This window comes from Tauraco erythrolophus, chromosome 1, assembly GCF_009769465.1.
Source record: "Tauraco erythrolophus isolate bTauEry1 chromosome 1, bTauEry1.pri, whole genome shotgun sequence".
NCBI lineage: Eukaryota > Metazoa > Chordata > Aves > Musophagiformes > Musophagidae > Tauraco > Tauraco erythrolophus.
In genome coordinates this window covers 65,617,178-65,644,328 of record NC_141465.1, presented here as the reverse complement: position 1 = coordinate 65,644,328, position 27,151 = coordinate 65,617,178, and the positions used below count along the sequence as shown (strand labels likewise).

Here is a 27,151-nt window from a genome sequence, read left to right as displayed (position 1 = left end):
GGGAGGCGAGAAAAAGTAGAAGCTGGGGTCTTAGATTCCTTACACCTCTGTGCATGCTCCTGCTGCTGAGCTCAACAAAGGAGGATTTTCGCACTGTAGCAAGAGCAGATGCACATGAAACAAAGGTAGCCTTTCCTCTTTGCAGGCAAACACAGTGGACAGATTGTATATGGCAAAAGCGGGGAGCCATCAGCATTGTATTTCTTTTTTTTATGTGGAGAGAATAAATTAGAATGCAAATTCCAATTAATAGCTCTGAATTCCTTCCTCTGCATGCATGTGTGTGCAGCCACAATAAGCCAAGTCCGTAACATATTCTGTCTGACATGGATTTCTCTGTGTACATAATAAAGGAAATACTAACTTTCATTGTCTGTGTTAACGGCTGTTCTAAACTTTCTACTTTCCTAAAGGGATATGGCTTTTATTTGGTTCATCGGATACCTGCATATTTCAGCTTTGTTGTGTAGAGAGACACACACAGAGTCACAAGAAAGCAAACCTTATAAAATCTATGTATCAGCAGCAGTCAGTCTGTTATTGCTACCCTCTGACTCCTATCTAGAGGCATATTAACTGAGATTGCTGATTGACACTGAGATTGTCATGAACATGGATCTATAACATTTATTGTTGGCTATACATATTTGTACGCTGTCTTAAATAGGAATTGTCTTAGAAGGGACCAACAGAAGGGGGTGTGTTATTAGATACTCACAAGCATCTGAATGTGAAGGAATGCTATAACTGATGTTGACATTTGGTTTCTGTTATGAGCCTTATTTTCATCAGTTCATACATTTACGGGGCTCCTTGCTTTCTGGCTAAAACGTTCTGTGCCTTTTGTCAGCCAGATGGTACACTGAAAATGATTGCTTCAGGCATTTGGATTTGGAAGGCAGAGAAATAGTCTATTTATTCTTTTTATTTTATAAAAATTTCTGTTTGTTTTCTGCCGCTCACATATAACTGGGAAAGGATGCACTCTAAAGGCTGGTGTGTCAATAGAGCCTGTGTATATTCTTCACCACATTTCGAGAAAGTTTAAAAAAATAATTATATAAAGTACTATATTTATTGAAAACTCAGTTCCAAACGCTGCCATAGTGGAACTACTGTATCCAAAATCTGACCACAGCACCAGTAAAACTATCTTTTACCCTAACTGTAACATAGATAATGATCTTTGGCTTCCAAGCCAATACGTGGTTGAGGTCACTGGGGCAGCTGAAATGACACAAATCACTATTGCTGAGAAATCGTATTTGTGAAAAGTACCTGGGGTTCCCATCTGACATCTCCATCTGACTAGCAGGCCTGAGGCTGGGGGATGGTCCAGTTCTTGAAGTCTTTTGGTAAACCTTTGAAGATCTCAAGATGGCAGAATCGCCGGGGTAGATTATACTTACTTTTGGTTCTCACCATATAGCCAAATGTGCTCCCACAGGAATCCCACTGCAAGCACCAAGCAGTGACTTCCAGGTGGCTGGGTTTTATAGCAAAATATTACTAATTTTTGTGAGATCACTGTTATCGCATAGTAGCGGCTCTACTGTGTCAGAGATTGTTTGTATATGCAAAACTCCTGCTGTGAAGAGCATGTAATGGTGTTTCCCAACTAAAGTACTCAGGTACAGATGAGGCCCCATTTCCTACTTACAATTATACAGTTCCTTAAGAAAGTCTAGTGAAGCCTTTTCCCCAAAGTCATATCTTTCCTGTCCACACAGACATCAGCACTCCCAGCTGGCACACACTTTGCCTTAGAAAAAAATCAGACAACTCCTTCAATCACATGCAACACAGTTCTCCAGGATCCCATCACACTTTAGACATTAGGAGCCAAAAAACCCTCAAAAGTTAGTGACAAAGTACAATTTCTGCAAGGATAACGGGCTGGAGACAGTTTCTGCTGCATTGCACTGCAAATTCAAGCTTTTATCCCAAATGAAAGGGATAAGGAGGGCTATAAAGACCTATATTCACGAGTGACTCCTGGCTCAGTTCTCCAGAGCATTGAGGCTTAAGCCTGAGAGCTAAGCCTTACCTGCTATGGTCCTCACCTCCTTGCCTCGCCTCACAGCAGTCAGGGCATTCAGAAATAAAGGAGAGTTGAATAAATGTTAACATGATCAGCGAGAGGAAATGGCTTCTTCTCCACGAAAATCAGGCTGAAAACTGAAGTAATGCCTGTTGCTGCTGATGAGAATGCTTCCACTATTTCTAAATCCACACAAATGAGTTACAAGCAGGTCTGAGGTGCATTCATGTTACTCTGATGGACAAATCTGTCCTGACCATCTTCAGAGAAACTCTGGATGGTATAGTGTTGTAGACAGTCACCTTCCCTCGCTTGGGTACTGCTTCAGAGATTGGAGAGCTCCTAATTTGCGTTTTTAGACTGATTGATTCTAATTGTGTAGTTTTAATGTTTCATTTACATATGCACAGTTATTTGTGATGCAGATTCACCCCAAGCGAAAGTGTGAAATGGCAGGGTGATGACAGGTTTCATGGAAATAAATCTCAGATACATTGACAGCTGCTGAAGCATGAACATTTCAACAATACTAATTAGCTGCATATAGAGAGAGGGTTTGATTAAAAACCACTAGAGATTTCTTTTAAGGCCGAACATCATAGTACTCATGCCAGGTGAAACGTTCCTTTTCACGTACTCTTCTATATTATATTGGATAATATTAACTGAGATGCTAAATGGCTACTGTACATATAGCAATATGCTGTAAGAAGAATGTAGGTGAGTGTAGCACTGACATAAGAATATTCATTTCTCCCTTTTACAGCAAATTTTCAACATTAGTTAGAAATCTATCAACCACAGCAGAGCAAGCCCTAAGGTTGCACTTTTGGTGGCAGGAGGTGGTTCTAGACCCTTGGTGAGCACAGGTGCAAGGGCTCAAATCCAACCACTCTTTATTTCATCTTGCATAATAAAAGTAGTGAGTTGCATAAAACCACAAAATACCTGCAAGCATCTCCCTAGCCCTGTTTCGTCATTGCTCTGAAGCACTCTGGAGATTTAGACCAAAAGCATCTTCAGAGACCAGGACCTTCCCTCTGATTAATTCCCCCTCACCACACCATGCAGTGCATCTCTCCATGGTGGGCCCAACATCTTCCTCCTTCAGTTACAAAGGATCTTGCCCACAAAAAGCTTGCCTTTGTCCTCGTCCCCAGGCTCCCTGTGTGTTTCTGTGCTTGCTCCTGCATCTCTCATGCACCACAGGCACTTTGACTCCATGTTAACAGCTGATCTCTTTGCTCTCTGTGTCCAGCCTCCAGCCCCAAACCCCAGCAAATAAATTGGACCAAACTGGTTTCACCCAAGTGTAATCAACCTATTTCACTAAGATGTGCCCAGATGAATGGGTTCCCCTAAGGTCTATGGAGCCTCCTTTGCCACATTTTGGAAAGCCAAAGGCACAGCAGCTAAGCAGAGAAGTACAGATGCCACGCAGCCCTGAGGCTTTCACTGCTGCAATAGTTTTATATGGCAGCTGAAAGGCATACGTTAACTGATCCTTCAAATCAACACGTGTGCCAATTATCTTAGGCAGAAAGGGGCTTTGTGGTCTTGCCTCTGTAAACACAACCAAACAGTGAGACCCAGAGCTGTTTTGCTGGAGGCCAGGACAAAGAACAAAGTGTTCTTCCTCCATAGGGTCCTCCCAGTTTTGCTTCCATCTTTTCTAGAAAGAAGGAAACATAGAATATTCGGGACATTGTTTTGGTTTTGTGCCCTGGATTGTATTATGCAGGATTTAAAAAATATAGGAGAATTCAGAAATGTCACTGTATGATAGCACATGGCATTTTCTGGCTATTTTTGGTTTAGGATCTAATTTCTCTGAGATGAGCAGTGTTCCTGTCAATAAGAGAAAGCAATCCTTTTCCGGAAAAGCAAACCTCCATTGAAGTTTACTGTCTGCAGTCATTTAGCTTATACATTATTTCTGTAGGGTAGGGCCAGAGACTACCATCAGTTTTATTAATCTTAGACTATTTTTCTCCTCTGTTATTTTCTGTTATCTGCTTAAATGCTTTTATTAAAAATATGATTTTCTATGCTTAAATAATATTAAGTATTTGATCTTTCTCTTTGAATAAGCCTTTGCTTATTCTGCAAGAGAAAGAAGGAAGACAGCAGTTTCAAAAGGCTTTAAAGTAGAAAATAAGAGCAAGCCTTTCCTCTTGAACTGTGCTCTTGCTTGCTATGGTGGATTTAAGAGTCATGCTTCATGTTGCTTCAATAGGCTCCTTTTGTAATTGAAATGTATGCAGGAATGTTGGTAAGACCATACATCCTCCAGTCATTTCAATATCACCCTCAGACAATCATAGTGTAAATTGTGTGGGGTACACTTTCAAAGTGTCAGCGCTCAGTTCGTCTGTGGCCTCTGTAGTTCCTACCACTGGTGCTTACTCTATCACTGCTGGAGTGGCTCTAAACTGGAGTAGATCCTTACTGACTGCCAAAACCAACAAACCACACAGAAACCACAACTGGAGTGTTCCCTCTCCACTGCTATAACTGGGATTACTTTAGTCAGGCGCATGAGGAACCTTACCATACAAAAACATTTTCTGGAGCTTTTTTAATTATTAATATTATGTTAAGGAAAACAATCTTAAATAGCAGACTATCCACTTTCCAATTCATGATAGGCTGACTGTGCAATCCAGACAGGAACCAGGTATGCTTTGGTTATCTGCATGTGTTAATGCAGTCCATCTGCTCAGAAAATTGCGCTAAAGTACTTTAAAAGAGACACCGGAATGTTGTACTACGGGCAAAATAAGTCAGCCGTGTACAAGGAAGCTGAGTCGCTGGAAAAACCTGGGATTCTGAAGAATGTTTTAAGGTAACTTTAAAAAGTCCATTAAAAACTAAACATTCTTTAAAATAGTTTTTAATATTAAGCATGTATATAGAAAGGCCTGAGAGGGATATTTAGGAAGAAGTTTCTTTACTTGGGTTTGATTTTTTACTGGTTTTTATTATCACTATCATGTTCAAATATCAAATGAAGTTTTCCTGGCTTTTGCTGGGAGCTTCTAGGAGATCTATGAATCTCTACTCTGAGCTTAAAATCTTCAGAAGCAGCAATGAACACCTCTGTAATTAGTATTTCTAATAGCCTAACCTTAATCCAGACACTGGTAAAGTAGTTTGGGCTTGTTAACAGGGCTGTTCTGAGAGAGAAATGACGTTATAGGCCTTGATTTCTTGAAGACAGGGTGCCAGATTCTTTTGATGGTCTTACTACAGGATTGTTCTTCTGTAGCAGCAGCAAAAGAAAAAAGTTTCCACTTTCTTCTCAACTTCAAAATTTAGAGTGCAGCCACATCTGTCTAAGCATCCTTGTCTTCTTTACGAGCTTAGCATAAACCCCAGATTATGTGACAGAGGAATACCCAACGACTTGTTCCCTACAGTAATCATGACTCTCCTTTTTAAGGACCTACACAAAGATGATGACATGAACAACAGTCATAGTAATAAGCTTCAGAGTCTCAATAACCTTGCAAAAATATTCTCCTTTTCCTCTCTTTAATCAAGAAATGCACCTTCACGCAGCGGTATCCCAGTAGCCACTAGCAGGGACAGAGGCCTATGGAAGGGACAAGTGGTTGGCTAGGCTTCCTGCAGGATGAGCTGTGCATCACTTGCCTCTCTGCACCTGGGTAGCTTTCGCATTGGCCATCTTCAGCAGAAGGAAGAGAATGTCCCTCTGTGGCCCATGGTGGGAGACTTGGCTGTTCTGGATCAGCTGGCTTGGCTCCCCGTGGCTGGGAGCCCGCTGCTGGAGGGTCAGAGATCCAAGCAACTCAAAAAGGCAAAACCTGCCCTACAGTCAGCTAGATCTCCAGCCACTCAGGTTCCCTTTGCTTTCCCTCTGCTCTATCGTGACAGCGTTTGCAAGCACCGATCCCATGAAGCAGAGCATAAGCTACATTTGGCCAGCCGAAGAAAGACGGCTACAGACTCTTAATTTGTTTTGGTACATCTAAACACACAGGACTGGTTTGGGTGTCCATGGTGTGCATCTACACCAGCTAGCTTCCACACACTGAAGTTCAGGTGGATTCTGACTGTAGGTAACATTTTCCCCCGTCTCCTTCTTGTCCTCAGCCCCCAGAGCTCAGGATGGTGGGTATGAGTCCCATCTACCCAGAGTCGATAGAGCATGAGACAATCTCAGAGTCATGTGTTCATGCCACATGTTGGGCATCTGTGCTAAGGCTGGCATCAATATGGGGAGCTGGGGGACACCAGGTTGAGTACTGGAAAATGGTCATTTCTGCTTTTCCTAAAGTAAATTAAAAAGAAATAAAATTATCTTTCCCCTCTCTCCCCTTGCATGGCATTATGGCCTGGTTTGGAAAAATGATTAGCTCTTCTAAGAGTGGCTTGCAGTTGCTTCAATGAGATGATAGATAACTAATGTGGCAATAGCTGCTAAGTTACAGGAAAATAATCCCCTCTTGCCAGAAAGACCAGCATAGTTTGAACTGCTAGTTCATAGTTGTAAAGAATAGCATAAATCTTTGCATTTTAGCCTTTGGAACATTAACACAAATTGTTTCCAAACATTCTAGACCTGTATGGCTTATGTCACTGGAGTTGCCAGACACAAATCTTCCTTTCTCAGGGGAAGGAAAATAAACAGATAGAAAATTCTCTATGTGCACAGTTCTTCTGGAAAAAAAGTCAGGTGGGAGAAAAGTGTGTACATCTTGGAGGAAGATGGGTGCCTCCGAAGAACTTCTATTTCCTGCCCAGGTGGCTAAAAGAACATGCCGTGCCAGGGGCACAGGTAGACCCCAGCCCTATTGACCTAACTGAGGTCAATAGCAAGTCCCTCTTTGGCATCTACAGGGGTTTAGTGCTGTGCCTCCAGATATTGTTACAAGACGAGGTCAGAGCTTCACTTCACTGAATAAACTAAACTACATTTTTTAGACAGTTTTCCTTGGCTTCTTTCTCTCTCTTGTGTTTGGGCATCTGTACACATCAGTGTTCAACACCCCCTAAGAAGAGTTGAAATAAGAGGTGCACAGAACACCTCTTATTAGGTTTGCAGACATAGTTGAAAAAGTAGGCAAGGTTTGGGGCAGCTAGTCCCCTTTTCCAGTAGTCAATAGTGTCATGGGATGAGAGAACACCAGATGACACTACGAGCCCTAATTTTTATGAGGTAAGAGGATAACTTTGACAATTACTCCTAGTAAAATGAGATTGTTTGAGCAAGTAGGAAGAAGAGCAAAGAAGTATTAAGTCAGCCTACTAACTTCTTGATAGTTTTTGTGCCAATTCTTACTTCCTGGAAGACACAACGTGGGAAGTGCTAACATTTGGCATAAGCTGTAACTTCTCCTCTGGGCATGCAGCAGAAAGCTCTTTTCCTTTTGGAGATGTACTTGCTATATCTGACATTGTGGGAGGGAGACTGTATGGCATTAAAAACGGTTTCTCCTTCATGATAATGTTGGGAGCAATCTGAAAAAGCACAAGTATAAAATGACTGCTGCGATAAAATTTAACGACCTCGTTGTACCACAAAGACGTGTAATAAAGTTGAGACTCTGGCCCACAAAGCTGTACAGTCAACAAGTATCAAACACAAGAGGAAGAAATAGATCAATGGCAAGGAGGTTGAATTGCAACTTGTGTCCATCCACAACTGTGAAATTCTTTGGTTTTTTTTTTCTTAAAGCCCAAAGCAGTGCATAAAGCCTGCATTAAGAAAATAATATAGCACTCAGGAAGAAACCTCCTGTGAACAAGAGACAGGAATATCCACCTCTAAGGCAATGGTCCTTCTTCCAGTCACAAACCACTTCTATATTTTACATTTAGCAGCTTTGGATGAAGGACAGAAATACTATAAACCTGTAAAGGAATCACATTCTTGTCTTTTGCTTTTACACATCTTGACTGCAGAGAAATTTTTCACTCTTTGGTATCACACCTGTACTTCTAATTCAGGTCTAGAAAGAGCTAATTCCGAAGAAAGGTGAAACATGCAAATTCATAAATGGTTCCTCCTCACATTTTAACTTAATAATACCTCAAATTAACTGTGCAATCAAATCCTGCCATTTGGAAAAAATATCTAATAAAGTCTGGTAAAAATTACAGATTTCTGTCCTAAACACAGACTATTTGGACAAAGCTATCACTCCTCTCAGACTCAGTCATACATATACACACTAGTTTATGCTGGTCTGACTCCATTCATCCTGCTGAAATTACTCCTTGAAAGAAATTCAAAGAAATTCAAAGTCCTCACTAGTTCTTTCATGAGAAGTACAAATGTGTTATGTAGGTTGAGGGTATAAATGGGCTCAAAACAGAGGGGAAAATAAATGCACCGTCACCATTCAAATGTTCTGGTAAAGACTGCACCTCTTCTCCAAAAGGAGACTAACATGCTGGAAATAGATATTAAGGAAATGTTGCTCTGTACCAGCCCTCTGTCTCCCTCTCTTCCTTTGTATTTTCATTGCTAGCCACTGCCATTGGAGGTGGGCTAGAGGGGAACTTTGGGTGGTCTTTGCTCTTCTCTCTCCGGCATAATTCTTCTTACTTTCCGTCTTTTTGTTATCAGTCCTATGATCCCCTCTAGTCCTTAAGGACCAAGAACACCTAACATGCTCCTAGCTCCCCTTTGGGATAAAAAAAATTAGTTAGTTCATCTCTACATCATCTATAGGGTCAAAACAACTGGATTGGTACTCTTTTTTGGGTTGACCATTGCACAGATGACCAGCTGTCAGGATTTTTCTTCCAAGCACATTTTGGCATTTGGTTGTTTGTCTCTTTCTTCTTTAGTAGTTACTTGGAGTTCAAAAGACTTCCCAGCAGCTGAGCCACCATTCACCCCCTTAGTCTGTGCTAGTCACCACACAATTCAACAGTTGACAGAGCATTACAAACAAAATAAATTTTAAAATCTTTCTAGCCATCAAAACAAACTTTGCCCATTCAGACTGCCCTAAAACCTTAATCAAAACCCAGCTACAGAGAATAGAAAATATTGATAAAACTGAAATCCTGGGAAAAAAAATCAGGATTTCAGAATGCCCTAAGGGTGACTCCTACTGCCAGAAGGAGAGGACAAACTCCAGAATTAAGCAACCTGTGCCAAGAACACTAGGCAAGCAACAACTTTTTGTTTAAAACTGAGTGCTGAAGTTGGCAAAAGGACTGCAGCTGCTGTAAATGTCACTTGTGTGTGAAAGATATAGGTGGACACTTAAACCGTTAGTACTCGAAACATTTAAGGCTTTATAGATCAAATGTGGCTTAAAGAGAAAATCGGGCCTGGCAGGCAGTGAAGATTGCGCAGTCCAGGTGGAATGTGTTTTCGGCCTGGGAAATTCTCCTTCCTAAGCAGGCAGCTATGCCCTGTTCCAGCTGTAACCTCCAAACAGGTTTCAGATGCAACGCACACTGCAAGCCTCAGGTTAAGAAAGATGCTGATGACTCCAATGAAACCCAAAATAAATTATGTCAGGCAATAATGAACATTCACACAAGTAATCAAAGGCATTTGTGTCACCGTTGCTTGTGTGTGCATCCAGAAAATGCTGGAGAGGTAACAAGACCTGAGGAGCAAACAGCAGTTGTCCCTAGTTTAGACAAGCTGATACATCATTTGCAGTTCCTTCTACTTGCTTCTCTCGGTCCATAACCATTGCATGTCATTTGCCCGAAACAGGGTACCTAGCTCTCGTTTGTGTCCCAGTATGCCACAGCTGTTGGTTAATTCATTCAGTGTCAGTGGAGAAGAATCAGATATACAATCTCCAACCTCACATCTCCTGCTGTTAATGGTGCCTGTAGTCTCATGCATGAGCAGAGATGGAGAGTTGGTGCCTCACTGGAGGGCGATGATTGCCAGACATTGGCTCATTGAGGATGTAGAGAAGGAAAGAGCAGAAGCATATAACAGTGATGTCCAAGAGTCTATTCACGACTAGTCTACCAGAAATACAAACCTTCCTCTTGCCTCATGGAGGAGATGTTGCTCCTTCTGAAGATTAGCTGGCTCATCCTCTTGAAGTACTTGGCTCTGTCCATCCCCTACAGAGAGAGCTTCTTGCTTTGGAACAATTGGTCAAATCCCACTCGCAAATCCCATGTGAATTCTTCAAACTCAGGATTTGCTCCCCTCACTGGTCTCTAACACTAGCTCTAGTCAAGGACAGGTCAGAGGATGGCTAAAGTAGATGGGCAACTCTCATTACTCTGCACTGCAAAATTTATAGTCCAGTTTCTTCCTATTGTGTTGGCTTATCAGACTGAAAGTTCAATTAAAATTGAGGTACAATGTGATAAACCAGAATTGACAAACCTTTCTTGGGGGATTGGGTCAAGCGTAGTTCAGTCTGACATGTATCTACTTCTGTCTTTGTGGCAGGATAGCTGGACACCAGACATCAACATGACTGAACGCTTTGACTGCCACTACTGCAAAGAGTCCCTGTTTGGTAAGAAGTACATCCTGAGAGAGGATAGCCCCTACTGCGTGAAATGCTATGAAAACCTTTATTCCAACACCTGTGAGGAATGCAAAAAACCTATTGGAGCTGACTGTAAGGTATGCCAGATTTGTGTCTTGTTACAGATATCTTGACAGAGTAGCCTGGACACATAGCTCTGAGACACAGTGTTATCACCTGGAAGGATCCAGCTTAACAGCTACCTAGGGGATTCTTTTGGCGGGAGAGCATGCTTTCTGGACCCCTGTATCTGCTTTTCACTGCTTCACTTGGCAAGCCTTTCTTTACCAGGCATGTTAATAGAAATGGAAGAACATCTCTTTCTTCCTGTAAGTCATAGGATGATCTGATCATCTGATGTTAGAAAGTATCTCTAACTTATTAGGAGAGTCCAACAGGCCTTGGGGTCAGCTGAGATCTGGAAGGGTGGAAGAAGCTGATTTTGCCTACCTTTCGGTCAGAGGGAGCTAAGCCACTGCTGGCTTTGCAGACAAACAATGCATTTGCCATCAAGAGACAAGACACACTCTAAAAAAGCTGCCACATGAACCCCAAAAATCTGGCTAATGCTGACCTGAGTAATAAATCGGCAGGAACATAGAATAATTAGTCTTTTAAATACAGAATTATGATAGTGGAGCCTAACTAAAGATTGCACAGGACACAGCAGAGGCCTTGCTTGCTTGAGCTATACACTGCTGCACCACATGGGAACACCTGGCTGGTACAAACAAGGTGTGACCACCTGCATTTCTTTTAAATTAACCAAAATGAAGTCCATGCCAATTTTACTCTGAATGAAGGCAGATTATATTTGAGCCACCCAGTGAAGCGTCTGTTGGACTGCTACAGACAGACTTCATCCAATATACATCCTCCTTGCACAAAACTGACATGTTCGAAGTTGGCCAAGAGTTTCACTGGCAGGGTGAGCTTGCACTAGAGCAGCAATTTGCATTGCATGGCCATGGGATTCTTAACTGATATGAGGAGGTCTGACGTTTGATTTCCTGCATTGCTGATCCATGCCTCTAGAAGCACTAATCAATCCCTATTACTGATACTACCACTGTATCACTAGTTCAGAGATGTCAAAATACGTGCTTACTCAGATTGGGAAAAATAAATGTCTCATATCTTCCAAATTGATCTATCCCACCCTATTGACAAATCAGGAGGAAAGCCCCTTTGAGAAGCCTTAAAAAGGTGAGAATGTTTCACCATCATGACAGGGAACTGGCAAGAATGTGTAAGAGGGTATAAAACTGCCAGCTTTCCTACAGTTCATAAATATTCAGACCAGAGAAGAGATACAGCTCGTCTGACCTGAAAAAGCAAAATATTTCTGCCCTATTCCAGAATACGCTTTTGTTTTAAGGTCTCTTTCTAATCCCCTGAGAAGATATTTCCATGTGTTGATGTTCAAGAATTTAAAAACTTGGACCAGCTTCAACAAATCTCGGACAAAGTATTCAGGAATTAATCAGGCTGAACTTTTCAACCCAGATTTACGGATTTAGGGAGTGTGGGTGTTACCCGATATATCGCTCTTCTATACTTTTAAGCATGACATGCTCTAATAGCGGATAGAAAATAAGCCCCTAATTGTCTGCAACGCAATAATATTTTATATATGTAAAGAACAAGAACTATATGTGGAAAACACAACTATAAGAGAGTAAATAAAGATTTCTTAAAAAGCTATAAAGTGTACCAGAAACAAATGTGTCCTTTTTTGTTTCTGTGACTGCTGTTTGTGCCTGTCCATGCTCTATGCTGCAGCTTTTGAACCTGTCGACGAATTTTAACCAAATTCTAATAGATGGATAAAAGTTGCAAACTTAAATTCCTACCAGTTTCCTGAAAAAAATATGTGGTTGAGTAGAAAAAGGGATCCTATGAATGTTCCCACTGAGGGGAAAACTAGAGTAGTTTTTAAATGACAGTAATAGATGATAGAGAATATATTTGAGAGAGATCTTGTAAGTGCCTCAGCCACAAGGTAAGTACCAGCTTAAGCTTGTGCACTGTATGGCTGAGCATAGTTCAGTCATGAAACACAAAGTCACAAAAAATCATGCTTCTGCTCCTCATTAAACTGTGTGTATATATATAAAAACACATAATAAATATACACATATATACAGACACATATGTATGTATTTTTATATATTTCTTTTTACACATTGCATTTGCATTTTCCTCTGAGCAAAGAAGATAAGATGTACTGTGTTTGGGAATAACACCAGTATGTTTACTGCATGTACAAAACAGACTCCATATTTATTTGTATGTTCTGACATAGCTTTAACACAGCTGTAAAATTGCAAACTAAAACCTAATGGAGTGACAGTGTAATCAGAAAGGGTCACATTTGAGCCTCTGTGTCTGATAGGGACATGCATCCTCACATCAACATTACAACCTGAAGACTTCCATGTAGTTCTTGCTTCAGATCCTCCTTTTCAAGTCCCTCCTTGGCCACTGCTATTTCTCTACGCTGAGAAGAGCCAAATCGAGAACCCAGCTGCAGTTGAGATGCTCTTAATTTCCCTCCTACCAGCCCTCCCAATTAAAAGCAACCCTCCTATAGCTGAAAGAGTTACAGCAAAGTAAAACAGGTGTTGGCAAGAGGACAGCCAGCTCTCCATCTCTGACACTGCTGTAGTGTATCAGCACTGGTGCAAAGCATCATCTCACCTGAGTTGAACTCAAGCCTGCTCAGACACTGGTAATACTCCAACTTTGATATCACTGGGGACTGAGAGGGTCAAACTGATGCCAGATTTTCACCTTGTGTGTTAGCTACAACACAGAAAGCCCATAAGACAACCATCCTGAAGACAAGCTTTCTCTGAATTCAAATCAGGAGATAATTTGCTTCACTCTCAAATCTTCCTATGGTATTTTATGGGTAACTGTGAATGTAACTGAGTAATAACTAACTTGTTCTGTATTTTAAATGTTTTCTTTTGCCTTAAAAAAAACTCTGAATGACAACATGCATCTGAATGACACCTCTGGACTCAAGCCATTTCATTAACTGCAAACAATTCTAGCTGATGTTTATGAAACTTTCACAGACAGATTAAAAGCATCATACACTGAGTGGTAGGAGGCACTGGCAGGCAGTAGAAAAACACGATGTCGTTTCTCTTGCAGCTATTACACATTATCCGTATGCCAGCAGGTTCTAATAGAAATTTACTCTTTGTGAAAGGAACTGGCATTTCATCACCTACATCTCTGGTGAATGCTCACCACACCTACACTTCCACGTTTCTTTCTGGAAATCCGTCCATTATTAACAGCTGAAGTGTGACTGGTGGTTGATTTTGGCTTTTTTAATAGTTTCCTTTAAGGTTCTATGGCACAGAAATCATCACAAATGCAGGAAATACCTATAGTAATCCAGTACTTAATGCAGTCCACTCCCTTGGCAGGCAGGAGGGGTAAAAACTCTGTCGGCAAACTGTGAGAATGAAATTAAAAGGGGATTGTGAGATAAAGCTACTGTGTCAGCACGTAGGCCAAAAATGGATTAAAGCGTCAGTCTTATACATAAACTAAACAAAAAATAAAGCCTCCAGTAACATAAATCAGTAAAGGAAGAAAATATTTGTCTTTCTAATTTCTAATGCTTAAACCCTGCCCTGAGTTGCAACACTTTTTTCAGTGCCTTACTGAACATCAGACTAGTTGTTGTGAAGTGGAATAGTAAAAGAGGCAGATAACTTCACCTCTGCTCATGTCCCTAAGGTGCTGGGTTCACCACAATGTCTCTAATTTCTACCTTTTCTAAACATGCTTTTGATAGGTATGTGCCAGTCTGACATATTTAAGTGTTTTGCTACAGGGTGTGCATGGCTAAAGTCTGCACAGCATTTTATTGTTGTATCCCATTTCCTCTGCTCAACCTTCTGAAAAGAACATTGCGGGGAGCAAAATAGTCTGATGTAGTCTTCATTCAGGAAAAAACATATATGTTACTCTTCTGGTAATAATCTCTCTAATCTCCTTCTTCCTGTTGGGTCTCTGTTGAAAGCCAGTTCAGGAGAAAAGGTAATACAAAATGGCTTAAGTTTACTCAGACTTATAAAGTCAGAGTAGAAGGCAGTTGCAGGATATGAGGAGTCTGTCCTTAACCCAGTTACCTGGTAACTCTAGTCTTCGGGCTCTTCTAGTTTAAAAAACAAAATAAGTCATCTCAGTTCCATCCTAGAGGCCCAATAAACCATGCTGGATCAAAACTACACAGAACTGTGGAGGAACTGTCAAATGTGATTTTGCCAATGCTGGAAACAGTTATCTTGACAAATTTTTCTCTGAGGATGACATAATAAAAATAAGAGAAAATAGAACTGCTTGAAAAACACATAATGGCTTTTGAAACTGTAAGTTTCAAACCCATTTTGCAAGGTATGACTCGAAAATTTTTGCATACAAATAGGATCTGCATTAAGTTTTGCTTGCTCCATTTCCATACAGTCAGCTGAGTGTATACAAAGGACCTCCACTTGGCCCACTCTCTGACGTCTGTTTGAGAAACATCCACCATTCATTTGGTTGTCCAAGAAATGCTGAGCAGAAATTGCTGCAGTTGATTCTAAGAGTAGGCTGAGTAAGAGGTCCATTCAAATTTGAGTCATGACAGGGACCGCTAATCTGGCTATTTTTTACCTTCAAATGAAAACAGATAAGGCAAAGATTATTTCCCACATTCAGAAGAAATGCAACTGAATGAAGCATTAAATATTTTTCTCTGCAAATTCTGCTGCAGAATTTATCACAGCTCTGCAGAGATAAGCATTGCCCTCCTCCCCTTCCCCTTTCACTGGTAGAACGTCTGGAGCTGATCTGGAGCTCTCAGCACTTCAGCTGCAAAACATGTGTACCGGACAGACCATGTCCATGAGCATCTGTGTGCCTGCTTCTCTATATATGTAAACACCATTCCACTTCTCACTTGTCAATCCATGGTAATTCTTCAGTCTTTTGTCTGTGCTTTATCTAAAAGGTCTTTTATCTGTGCTTATGTGTGCTTTATCTAACAAGAGCATGTGGCTGACAGTTTTCATAGACAGATGCACAGATTGATGACAAGAAGAGTCATTCTCTATGTTTCTTTTAGGCAAGATAGGAGGCTGCATTAAAAGCTGCAGTTAAAATATATAGCACCTCATTTCCCTTGAGCTGCATAAAGCAGATAAGAAGTCATGCTCATCAATATTTTAAGAATACACTCCAGTTCTGAGTCCACAATAGTAATTTTCTTTATTAGTTCTTACTGGAAATCCATGCAATAAACAGGAATTAGTTGTGTATCACTTGTACCTTCTTCTGGAACAATTTATTTGGGTTACAATCAGCTAGTGTAACCTAGAGTTCACATGCCTAGAGTAAAGCTAATGCTCTTTCAGCTTATCTGAAGACCAGCCTAAGAGTCAGACAAGCTTGAAGTCAGTTTAGCACATGCAGATTCTCCAGTGTAGACTCTGTTCCAGATCAATACATCCACAGCTTATGCACAAGGCAAAGGCTCCAGTTTGATACACAAAACAGTGAAGTAGACCAAACCTGACTTCTGGTGACTTTATTACACTGACCTAAGAACAACCATGATGCAGAAATGGTTTTATCAGTATCTTGGACTTCCTTGCTTTAGATGTGACAGAGGGACAAAGAAATATCATAGAATCATAGAATCATTTAGGTTGGAAAAGACCTTTAAGATCATCAGGTCCTACCATTAACCCAACACTGCCAAGTCTACCACTAAACCATTTCATCTGTTTAATATTCTGCTGCAGGCATGTCAAAGCCAGACATCTTAGACTCCCTCTACATTCAAGGACAATATCTGTTATAACAATCCAAGGTAGCTAAAGATTATTCAAGTCAGTCTGTATCTTGGTACTTGGGGTTGTAGTTGCACTTCATTGTTCTGCCATGACAAAATATCCGCGACTTTCACCTGCCCAGCTAGTGCCTATACAAGCTGCCATCATAACTGGCTCAAGGATTAAACCTTTCATCATTGACACCTAAACCTTGTCTTCATTACTCCTCTCCTAAAAGGCACGTGTTTCTCCAGGCTACAATTTTATTGATAAAATAAGGCAAAACAAAAGCAGATATCAGCATATGAATTTTAGAGATAAAAAATAGCTTGCAGAATATTGCAAAAAGAGAAGTCAGCAAGTGGGAAAGAGATAAAATAAAGAAAAGCAGATCTGTTGTCATTCTATTTTCTAGCAGTCAAATTTCACATTTTTGAAAACTCTGTTGGCTGTACATTGTATTTTTCTGTTGAAAATATTCCCCTCTGAGATTAGCTTTAGGCTATCCATCTTCATTTACAGAGAAAAAAATGTAAACAACTTTCAAAGAAGTTTTTTTTTCATTTTGCTATTAGAAAAGATTAAAACTTTACAGTCAGAAGTTTGGGTTGCTTCAAAAGGAGTTAGCTGAAATGAATAGGCAAGTTGAATAAACAACTGGCTGAAAGCTGTAAAGTAGGAGGCTTAGATATTCTGTTGCAGAGTGCAACCTCCAAGATGAAAGACACATTGGTTACTAGTTGTTACTCACAGTGATTTAAGAAATTCAGGTAAGTAGCACAGATTTCCAAACAAAAATTCTTTATTGCATGGCCAAATTCCAACTGCAGTTACTGTAGTTTAACAAGTTACCACACGTCAGCTGAGCTAGGCAAAACTATTTCAGTGTTTCTTGTTAGCTATTTATGAAAACAAGGCTCCTGCAGACATAAAGCGTGGTTATTCCAGGTTGACCTAAATCCATAGTATCTTTTGTTTGGTCTCAGCTAAGATTGCCCATTTAGAGCTACCTGTGACTGTACTGAACAACACGATCAGTTTAGGCCAGATTATGTTTGAACACTTTGTGATGCTTCCATTTACACAATTAAAAAATCTGATATTCTACAACTCATTCTCTTCCTTCAGTTAACCAGATTAATCTAGTGCTTCTAGTTAATACATAATGGGTCTTGAGCTAGAACCTGAGAAGTTATTTCTGCTAAATTTTTATACTCCGCATTCATGACAATACTAGCCCTTCACACTCCCACCTCAAACCGAAGCCCGTGTATTTCGGGGCGGACACCTTTTCTTTTAATGGCTTAAATTCCATTTTGTTTGAAGTACAAAGACACTGTTCAAGTGTCACATGATTAAGCCACCTTAATTTAAATTCTAAAAGGCACAATCTATCCCTTTAGGTCACAATTTTTAGAAGGATTTTTTTTTTAAGTAATAAAAACACCAATGCAGAGAGTATTTTAAATACTTACACACCTGTGCTAATCCCTTGGCCAGAGTGTTCTGGATCACTGGCTGCAGGTACAACGTGGTCTCTCATCTTTTAGTCTGATCCACGTTTGAAACATAGCTAAACCAAAACATAAGAGTTAGTAAAAATTATTTGCAGTGAAAACAAAAGGAACAGAGATCAGACCAATTCCACTCTCGGTGTAAATCTGTTGAACTGAATAAATACGAGAAAGTAACTGGGAAAAGGATTACTGTCCAGAGTGAGCAGCTATGAAACCACCTAGAAATCAGCAATAGCTAAGACAAATAGGGGTAGTCTGTTATATCTATTAGGTTAACAAGTTTTAATCTGACTCAAAAATGGGGCTTTATTCTCATAGGAAATACCTAAATGCAATTAGTTGTTCCTCTGCCACGTACAAAAAATGAAGGTTACCTTGAACTGAAAAAAGGTTGATCGTTATCATGAGCTGTTCTTGGTTATCATAGCAAAATAAGTTCACTTTCATCAGAACATTTTGTTTTCATGAGCTGTGCGAATTAGCCTCAGCTCCTGGTTGTGGTTCAGATTTGGACTTGTTTGCATTCTCTGAGCTTCCAGTTGTGCAAAATATTCGTTCTACTTGCTCTCTGGTTTTGGATTTCTACAGGATCTGTCTTACAAGGATCGGCACTGGCACGAGACCTGCTTCCACTGCTTCCAGTGCAAGAATTCATTGGTGGACAAACCTTTTGCTGCAAAAGAGGAACATCTACTTTGTACTGATTGCTACTCCAATGAATACTCTTCCAAATGTAATGAGTGCAAGAAGACTATTATGCCAGGTTAGGACGCTCGCTTTTTGGACTAAGAAAACATTAGGCTAAACATCAAGCCCAAATTCAGCAGCATTTGTGACAAATGTTTTTCCTTGACTGCCTCTGCTAAGTAATGGTGAACTTTCTAAAATACAGTTGATGGTGCATTCTAAGTCATTTCTGTGAAGAGAACAGGTAATTTTCATAATGGATCATGACAGAACTCTTACATAAAGCGGATTACTCTTGAAAATCAATATTTATTTCACTTAGCATCTTTATTAAGGGGATTTATATTTTTCTACAGCAGTATTCATTAAAAGGCTTTTGATAGCTGGACAACTAAAATTGATCTTTCCGTCCAATTCCAATTTTGTACTGTCTTGATTGGCTTCCACTGCTCGAAGATCAGAAGCAGCTTGCAAATTTAACTTAATTCGCAATTTAGCCTTTTATGTAATTACTCTAAATTTAGCTTCTCCCCAAAAAACGAATAATTGGTCAAAGTGCTTCTAAAGGTCTTTCTTGAGCACAAAGATACAAAGAAACAGGAAAGATCTATTTTCTTTTTCAACATGGAACGTGAGGTTATAGTAATAGATTGCTAAAACCTCATCTGCTCATGTCAATACTATAGCATTCTGTGATGATTTGAGGGCTTAAAGTGGAAGGAATATTGGCCCTGAAATAAAATACTGAAAGGCAATTTGAAGAAACCACATGCATGCTCCATACCAATTACTAGTTACTTTTTCCAGCAAATTTTTTCCTTGGCTGGTTCTGACATTGGTCACCTTAGACAAAAGCTGAAAACTGCAATATTGTGCACCTAAGGTGTAAAAATGAGGGCTTGATGATGAAATAGGACGTATAAATAGAAACAACAATGATATGTAAAAGCAGATGGCCCTATCTATTCATGATGGAGTTTAGGCATCTCCTTCCATTATTCCATGTGCACCTGTTTTTACTGATACAGGACTAACAACTGACATGTTTGGGAATTACCAGTGCTAATTTTAAAGCTGGAATTACATATATGTATACATTTTTAAATTCGCCCCCATGATCAATGAGCTTATTTAGCAAACGGATCTCTTTTTGCCTACAATGCCAGCTATGGATTGGTAAGTAGTAATGGAGGCTGGATTCAGCAACCCAGAGAATCCTTCTATTATAATCTGAAACAGAAGAAATCAATTTCTATGAAGCTTTACAACCACCAACTGGTCTTTAGCTGCTTACTCGAGATAGCTGTGATGTCACCACATTTGGAGAGCAGTACACCCAGCATGTATTTTCTACATACACAGCACACCATGTTAGTACAGAAGCTACACCAGAGCACTGCCATCATCAACTGAAGCATACTTCATTTTGAAAGAACCAGCAAGTGGCTGGATACTCTTTATGGAGACTGTTAATACTACACTTGCCCTTAGCTTTGCTCCATTAAATGTACAATTTAGATTAATAAAGCATTATCATGACAAGCCCATTAAATACTAAATTATAAGCTTGATCTTTCAGGCCTTCTGCAAACTAAACTCCCACTGACTTCGGTCCAGCAGCTAACAAACAGGGCTTCCCTTGTCTTGAGTTTCAGTGACAAAACTATCCCAAGAGAGAGAGTTAAAAATGGGAAAATAAAAACTAGACTATTAAAAATATGTATCCACATCTCCTTTTTCCAGAACGCTATTCCTTCAAGGACTGATTTAGTTGCTCCTTGGTACAATACAGAAAGTTACCAGCACAGAGAGGGCATAATTCTTAAAAGCTGTCCATTAATAAAATGGATCAGAAATATTCAAGCATGCAAGAATCAGACAGGAGCATGATTAACAGCTCCCTTACTACACTGCTGCAAGTCAATTCTTTAAAAAAAACTCACAAAACCTTAAGTATGCCTCTGCACAGAGTTTAATGAGACATAAAAAGAAAAAGAAAAAAAAATATGCAATGAGTGAACAAAGAGACATTAATACTTGAGACAGGGAAAATGGTAAAACTTCACCTTGCAGTAATGGGGGTAGGGAGAGCTGGCATCAAAGGAGCTGGTAGGGTTCTTCATCATTAGCCAACATGTGATCAGCTTGTCAGTCTGCCAAGTGCTTGACATCATGTTTGTTGCTACAAGCTCCAGAAGTAATGCACAACTGTAGGAGCATCATTTGTTTGCTTTCCCTTCTGGCCAATATCAAATATCCTGACTGAAACTGGTACATAGGAAATTATACAGTGTGCAAAGAAATTTTTCCACATAATATGGCATCTCCAATTTCCTGGAAGGAAATACAGTGGACTGAATCTGCAAAGTACAGTATCTGTACCCTAAACTTCATTCTAGACAAGTACGTTTAGCTCTTAACTACCGTATCACTTTTCTGATTTTCAGTAAACGACTGTTTAAAGATTTTTCTTCCTTTCACGTAGCAACCATGGTTTAAATACAACTGAAGACAGAGAGAAAGCTGCTCTCACTGAAAGTTTCAGGAGATAGAAAACCATTTAGGATAGGTGTTGGAGAACTGGAAACCATTGCAAATTTAGTGGACTTCAATGAGGACAGGAACGAGGCCACAGAGTAGATATGAAATCATTCTTTTTCTCAGAGGATGACTACACTCTATTGGGAAAGGCAGGCAAGAAGTTTGCCTGGAATTAACCGGGTAGCTTGCAGCTGTCTAAAAAAGAAGCAAAAGGGACTTGGAGTGAATGAAGTCAAACTGTAAGGAGGAACGGCCTTACCTTCACTCAGCACTAGCAGCAGCTTTTATTGGTGTCTCCCCAATTCTCCAAAATCTTCCTTTTCATTAGAATTCATTATTAACTCTAATAATAACACAAAAATGTGTCCTAAGCCTTCATTATTAGCAGTAAATGTTTCCCTTCTTTCCAGGAGGAGAAGAACCACTCACTCTCCAAAAACTTAAAACGGTACCCAATACCATGCAAAGCTGGTGAGAACGTGAAATAGCCCCTAACTTATAGCTGCACTGCTTACTGACTGACAGCCAGCTGTCTGGCAAACAAGAGCTACAAATTGCATCAGTCTCAGCCAGAAGAAGTTCAGTTGATGCTTTGGTCTCATTACAGGTACTCGGAAAATGGAATACAAGGGCAACAGCTGGCACGAGACCTGCTTTATCTGCTACCGCTGCCAACAGCCTATTGGGACAAAGAGTTTCATCCCCAAGGACAATCAAAACTTTTGCGTACCCTGCTATGAAAAGCAGTTTGCCATGCAGTGCGTCCAGTGCAAGAAGGTAGTGCTCTTATTTCATTTACCTAGAACCTAAGGGATTGAAGTCCACTCCATTTTACATCCAAGTAGGTAGAATATCTTATTTTTCTACTTGTGTGAAAAGATTCAGAATCAACCAATCTTAAGAATGATGTCATTTCAGCTTCCATCCTGCACCAGGCACAGCATTTACTACACTGAGAATTCTCTTACTCAAGGTTAAAGATCCCTTAGTATTGAAAGCATACAGAGAACATACTTTAAGAAAAAAATAATAATAATAAAAAAAAAAAACAGAAAACAGAAAACCAAAACAAAGTAAAAACTCTGCATGCAACAATTTCATTCCAAGATAACTCATCATATATCCAAACATTTCAACTGCAAGGAAGATGAGCTAACATCATTGATCATTTGTTAAAATTCTAAGGAAGTTCAAGACAGAGAGATAATCTTTACATAGAGCAAATGCTGCTCCCGAAATAAACACTAGTAAACTCAATATGCTCAGGATCATGACTTTCCAAGCTAAGGACCTTTTATTTGTGAACTTCCTAAATTCTATACACAGACACTGATAAGAATTTTAGGATTCTTTCCTAGAAAGAACCATCTCAACACTTATGGAACCAACGAATCCCAGTTTCCTACAGACGTATGCGCAGGAAAAGACAATCAAAACTATGGCTATATCCGCAGTAAATTCCCACTGCCATGGTTTCCCCTTTGTCTCCCTTTACCCTCTGTGTACTTCCAGCCACCACCTGTGCCCACACTACCCAGACTTTCTTCCATACGTGCTACCTGCTTGTTTGCCCTTCCAGTCGAGCAAAGCTGCAGTCTGGTCAGACATACTACCTGGCCAGAAACGACAGCAACCGTGCTGCTGCACAGGCAAAACAAAGCAGGTAAACTGGTCACAGGGCAGTGGTCACAGCACCAAGCCTGTCAGAGTTCAGGGAGCATCTGGACAATGCTCATAGTCATATGGTTTAGTATTAGGCAGTCCTGTGAGGAGCGGAGAACTGGACTCCATGATCCTTACAGGTTCCTTCCAATTTGAGGTATTTTGTGATTCTATGAAAGGCTAAGTTTTTCCTAGTATACCTAAGCATCTTTACTATCTCCCATCCATCCACCAATTTTCTGAAGATTCTAGGATTTTCGTATCTTAAAAACTCCTAGTGTCCAATTTTAACCACATTTAAGAACAGGCTCAAAAATACTTCGGAAAGAGGCAAAAACACAGATGAATACACATATTAGGTAGCATGATCACATACAAACCTGATTCCCAGGGAATCTTCCTTCAGGGAAGAAAGGAAGAAAAAACTGTACATTTTACAGCCTTCTTAGGAATACTCAAAGGATCAAAAAAAGCTCAGTTTGTCTAACATCAGGAGAGCTGTTTTTGTAGAAAATGACTTGTTATAAGAGGAAAAACCCCAAACAAAGTCTGAACAAGCAGAAAGCAAAGACTCTGGGTAAAATTTGAAATAAAACAGTCTTTGCCGAGGAAAATAACAGGGAAGTTGAAATGCATAAAGTAGTTCCTTCACCATGAAGAATGAGACAGGTGAACGAACAGAGATGAGACGAATCCTAGCACATATATATGAAAAGTGACATACAAAGACTGGCTTTAAAACCAAAGAGCACAACTGAGAGTCAGATTATACAATATATGGAGAATAAAGTATTTTTAGTATGGGGCTTCTTTGTATAAATTAGGAAATTATAATCAATCACCTCCATGATTTTCTCAAAGTCAACTCCAGCCAAAATTATGATTTTGCTGCTGTTAAGCCTTCTTTCCCTCCTCCCACTCACACCCTTCCTCTCTACCAAACCAAGGTACAAACCTGTCACCCTCAAGAAAACTCTTTCTTTCTTACTTTCCATAAAACAGGCTATCACCACAGGAGGTGTTACTTACCGGGAGCAGCCGTGGCATAAGGAGTGCTTCGTTTGTACTGGATGCAAGAAGCAGTTGTCTGGACAACGCTTTACATCCAGGGATGAGTTCGCATATTGCCTGAGCTGCTTCTGCAACCTGTATGCCAAGAAGTGTGCTGGATGCACAAATCCAATCAGTGGTAGGTCTCTCATGGCCAATGACTTTAAATTTTGGGTTGTTGTTTTTTTGGGTTTTTTTAATCAACTGCTTATAGTATTAAAAATGGTTCAATAATTCATCCTGAATAACTTGAGAGACTCAAGACACTATACAATTCAACATGTGTGAAAATTAAATATTTAAGATGCCTTTCAAGTGCCTAACAGAAATGGAAGAGGTATTTAAATTGAAGTTTTCTCCTTTTCACCTGAATTTCATGGAATGCAGTGAACATACAGTAACAGAGCTAGCCATGTAGTGGGATATGCATGTTCTGTATGTCATTCCACTTGCGTTCATCAGAGGGATCACTGATCTCAGCAACAACAGTTCCTTCATCAGTAAAAAGTGTCTAACTGGCTTATCCTTCATGCTGTAGCACAGCTCACTTCTTCTCTGACTCTTCAGGACAGCAACGGAGAAATCACAAGGCTCTCAGATACTGCTTTCCAGTACAAAAGTACTTTGAAGAAGCAACTGCTTAGAGCTTTACTATGAAACGCTTAACATAAAAATATAACCTCCTCTATAAAGTAATCAGCATTTAACAGCACGATCCATACAGTCCAAGATTGCAAATCTGAGTTATATCTGGACCATTTTCTCTCACGGCATTGCTCTGCCCTTGCACCTGTCCCTCACTAACATATGCCTGATTGCATAGCTCCTAGAAAATTCAGCGCGTTCCACTGGCACTCTTTTCTGCTCGTGCGAAAGAGGCATTTCTCTCTCGAATACTGCAGTCCCTTCTATCACATGCTGTTTCTTCAAAATGTTGCCACTAAAGGCAAAACAAAACAAAAACCCCTCTCATCAGGTAAGAGAGATGCCCAACTAAATCTTTTCACTGACTCCCAGCTAGTCATTCCAATGCATCATATTCAAGTTGCTCGTCATTTCTGAGGTTAAGCAAGAGACAATTAGTACCGAGACATTTGCCCCTTTTCTGTTTTGTCTGTACAATTTCAATACCCCTTTTGATAACCTCCATAACCTCGAACTCTTCAATGTTTTTTGCAACTTGCTAATCTGCTTCTTTTCTTGAGACACTCCTTTTTCAAAGCTATGACTCAAGTCCCGACACAACCTGTCAGATTTCTTTTTTAACAATTTAAGTGTAGTTTTACAAAACAAAATTAATTTACTCAGATGCTATAAAACGGTCTGTAAAAAAATGTTGGTCTTCTGTTTTGAGGCAGTTGCTTTCCTTTTCTTCTGCCGTATATCATAGCATCATCCCTTGAAGGTTCATTTCTGCCCTTACCTATCACCAGTGATAACAGCCTAGTTCACTAACTTAGCTGAAAGCAACAGAACTATTTGAGGATGAAAATACTACTTGCTACAGAATAAGGGTGGCAAAATTAGCACAGCAACAAATAGATTTGTCACAATGGCATTTTTTCACTACTCTATGTGGGATCTCCATAGCAATCCACGAGGGGAAACTCAAAAAGCATCACTTGATGGCTGATGTGCTATTCTTTTCTTCTAACAGAACACTTTTGGTTTTCAAACAGGACTCGGAGGAACCAAGTACATCTCCTTTGAAGAACGGCAGTGGCATAATGATTGCTTTAACTGTAAGAAGTGCTCGCTCTCACTAGTGGGTCGCGGCTTCCTTACAGAAAGGGACGACATCCTTTGCCCTGAATGTGGGAAGGATATTTAAAGCTCAAAATAAGAAGTGGGCAGAGAGGAGGAAAGCCGTGCTTGCAATATATAGTCTGAGATACACGGAAATTCGGAACTAGCTTTGCCACTCTGTGTTTCACTGTGCTATTAACATTACTTAACCTTTTTCTCCAAACTCTCCAAATCTGGAGAGGAAACAACTTCAAAATGTCTAGTAGCAGTGCTGGTGTTTAAGATTTTTACAGCTAACCACAACTAAAGCAAAACCTGAGATGTAAAACCATTTGGGTGTTATTGACATAACATAGTCTTTTTTTTCTTTTTCCTTCTTCCACTAAATATTCCCATTACAAGCAAGTGATATAGTGCAAGGAATGCAATGGCCACACACAATACGTTTGTAGATGGATATTCAAGGTGAAACCCTCAGCTCACTGAAATCAGCAGCAACCACCACTCAACTTCAGTGAGGCTGTGGTCTCGCCTCAGTGTTCTCGAGCTCTGTGACTAGTGTGTGCTGTCAAGTGTGTAGAAAGACTGCAAACGTAGAGGGTGTTTCAAGGGGCAAGGATTCGTGCCATGCCGTAACGAGATAATGATAAAACAGTTGAAGTGGGAGTGCTTCAGAACAGGTACATATTTTATTGCATGACTAGCTGATCATTGTGTGAAGTACAAGTTCTGATGGACAGTGTCAGTATCACAGTTAGTCAACATTACACTGAACATTGTATTTTTCAAAATAAAATCGTTTAAAACAAAATTGTGATTGTGCTTTGATTGCATTTACACATTAGATATTTACAAATAAAATGCTTTCACAGTCTGAAGAAACACAACGTAAGAGTCATACAAACACAACCCTTTTTGCACCCAGTCATTATAAAACTGTGGAGTTCAGACAATCCTCATACGGGCCCTACTGATACAACATAGTCTTGTACTAACTGAAATCAGTGAAAAAATTATCAGCAAAACTGAACAACTGTATGAAAATACTGAATCAACTGCAGCTGATAAAAATGTGTTCACAGGCTCTAAACTCAAAACTAAAATATTATTGTGCTCAGCAAGCAAGGAGGTCAAGACAACTCAAAAGACATTTAACCTTTGCAAAAGTCAGAAGTTTAATTTCTATGCTATGGTATGCTTTAATTTTGTTCTATATTGCAATACGTAGTATCTTTTGCTCTATAATCACTTCTGCTGTGTGTTCGCAGCAAAGGCAACTGTTGGCAACAACATGCTGGCAGGACAATAAAATCAAGAGGAAACAAAGGAAGATAAGTGTCTTCCCAAAGCAAACTTCAAGAAATATGACCATGTCATTCAATGCATGACCTTGGTACACCCTCCAGATGGAATTCTTTTGTATCCAGCAAAAGGAGCGATGTAATATGTCACTTCCGACAGGAATCTTCAGATATGGAAAGAATTAGGAATATACTTAATCTGTGTGTAACTAGGTAGGGAAAGTTTGCTTCTAGTTCCTGCTACCACTCTTGAATTCGTCTCTTTTTGTACCAA

The 27,151-nt window shown here is 39.9% G+C and overlaps 1 protein-coding gene across 1 annotated transcript; it reads left to right on the top strand.

Annotated features, from left to right (window-relative positions):
* Positions 1 to 10,475: 10,475 nt before the first annotated feature.
* On the top strand, positions 10,476 to 25,661 carry FHL2 (four and a half LIM domains 2). The gene is made up of 5 exons (XM_009983640.2): positions 10,476 to 10,631; positions 18,479 to 18,653; positions 21,726 to 21,895; positions 23,783 to 23,969; positions 25,510 to 25,661. Exons 1-5 carry the CDS (start codon positions 10,476 to 10,478, stop codon positions 25,659 to 25,661), a joined length of 840 nt encoding a protein of 279 aa, XP_009981942.2.
* Positions 25,662 to 27,151: the final 1,490 nt, after the last annotated feature.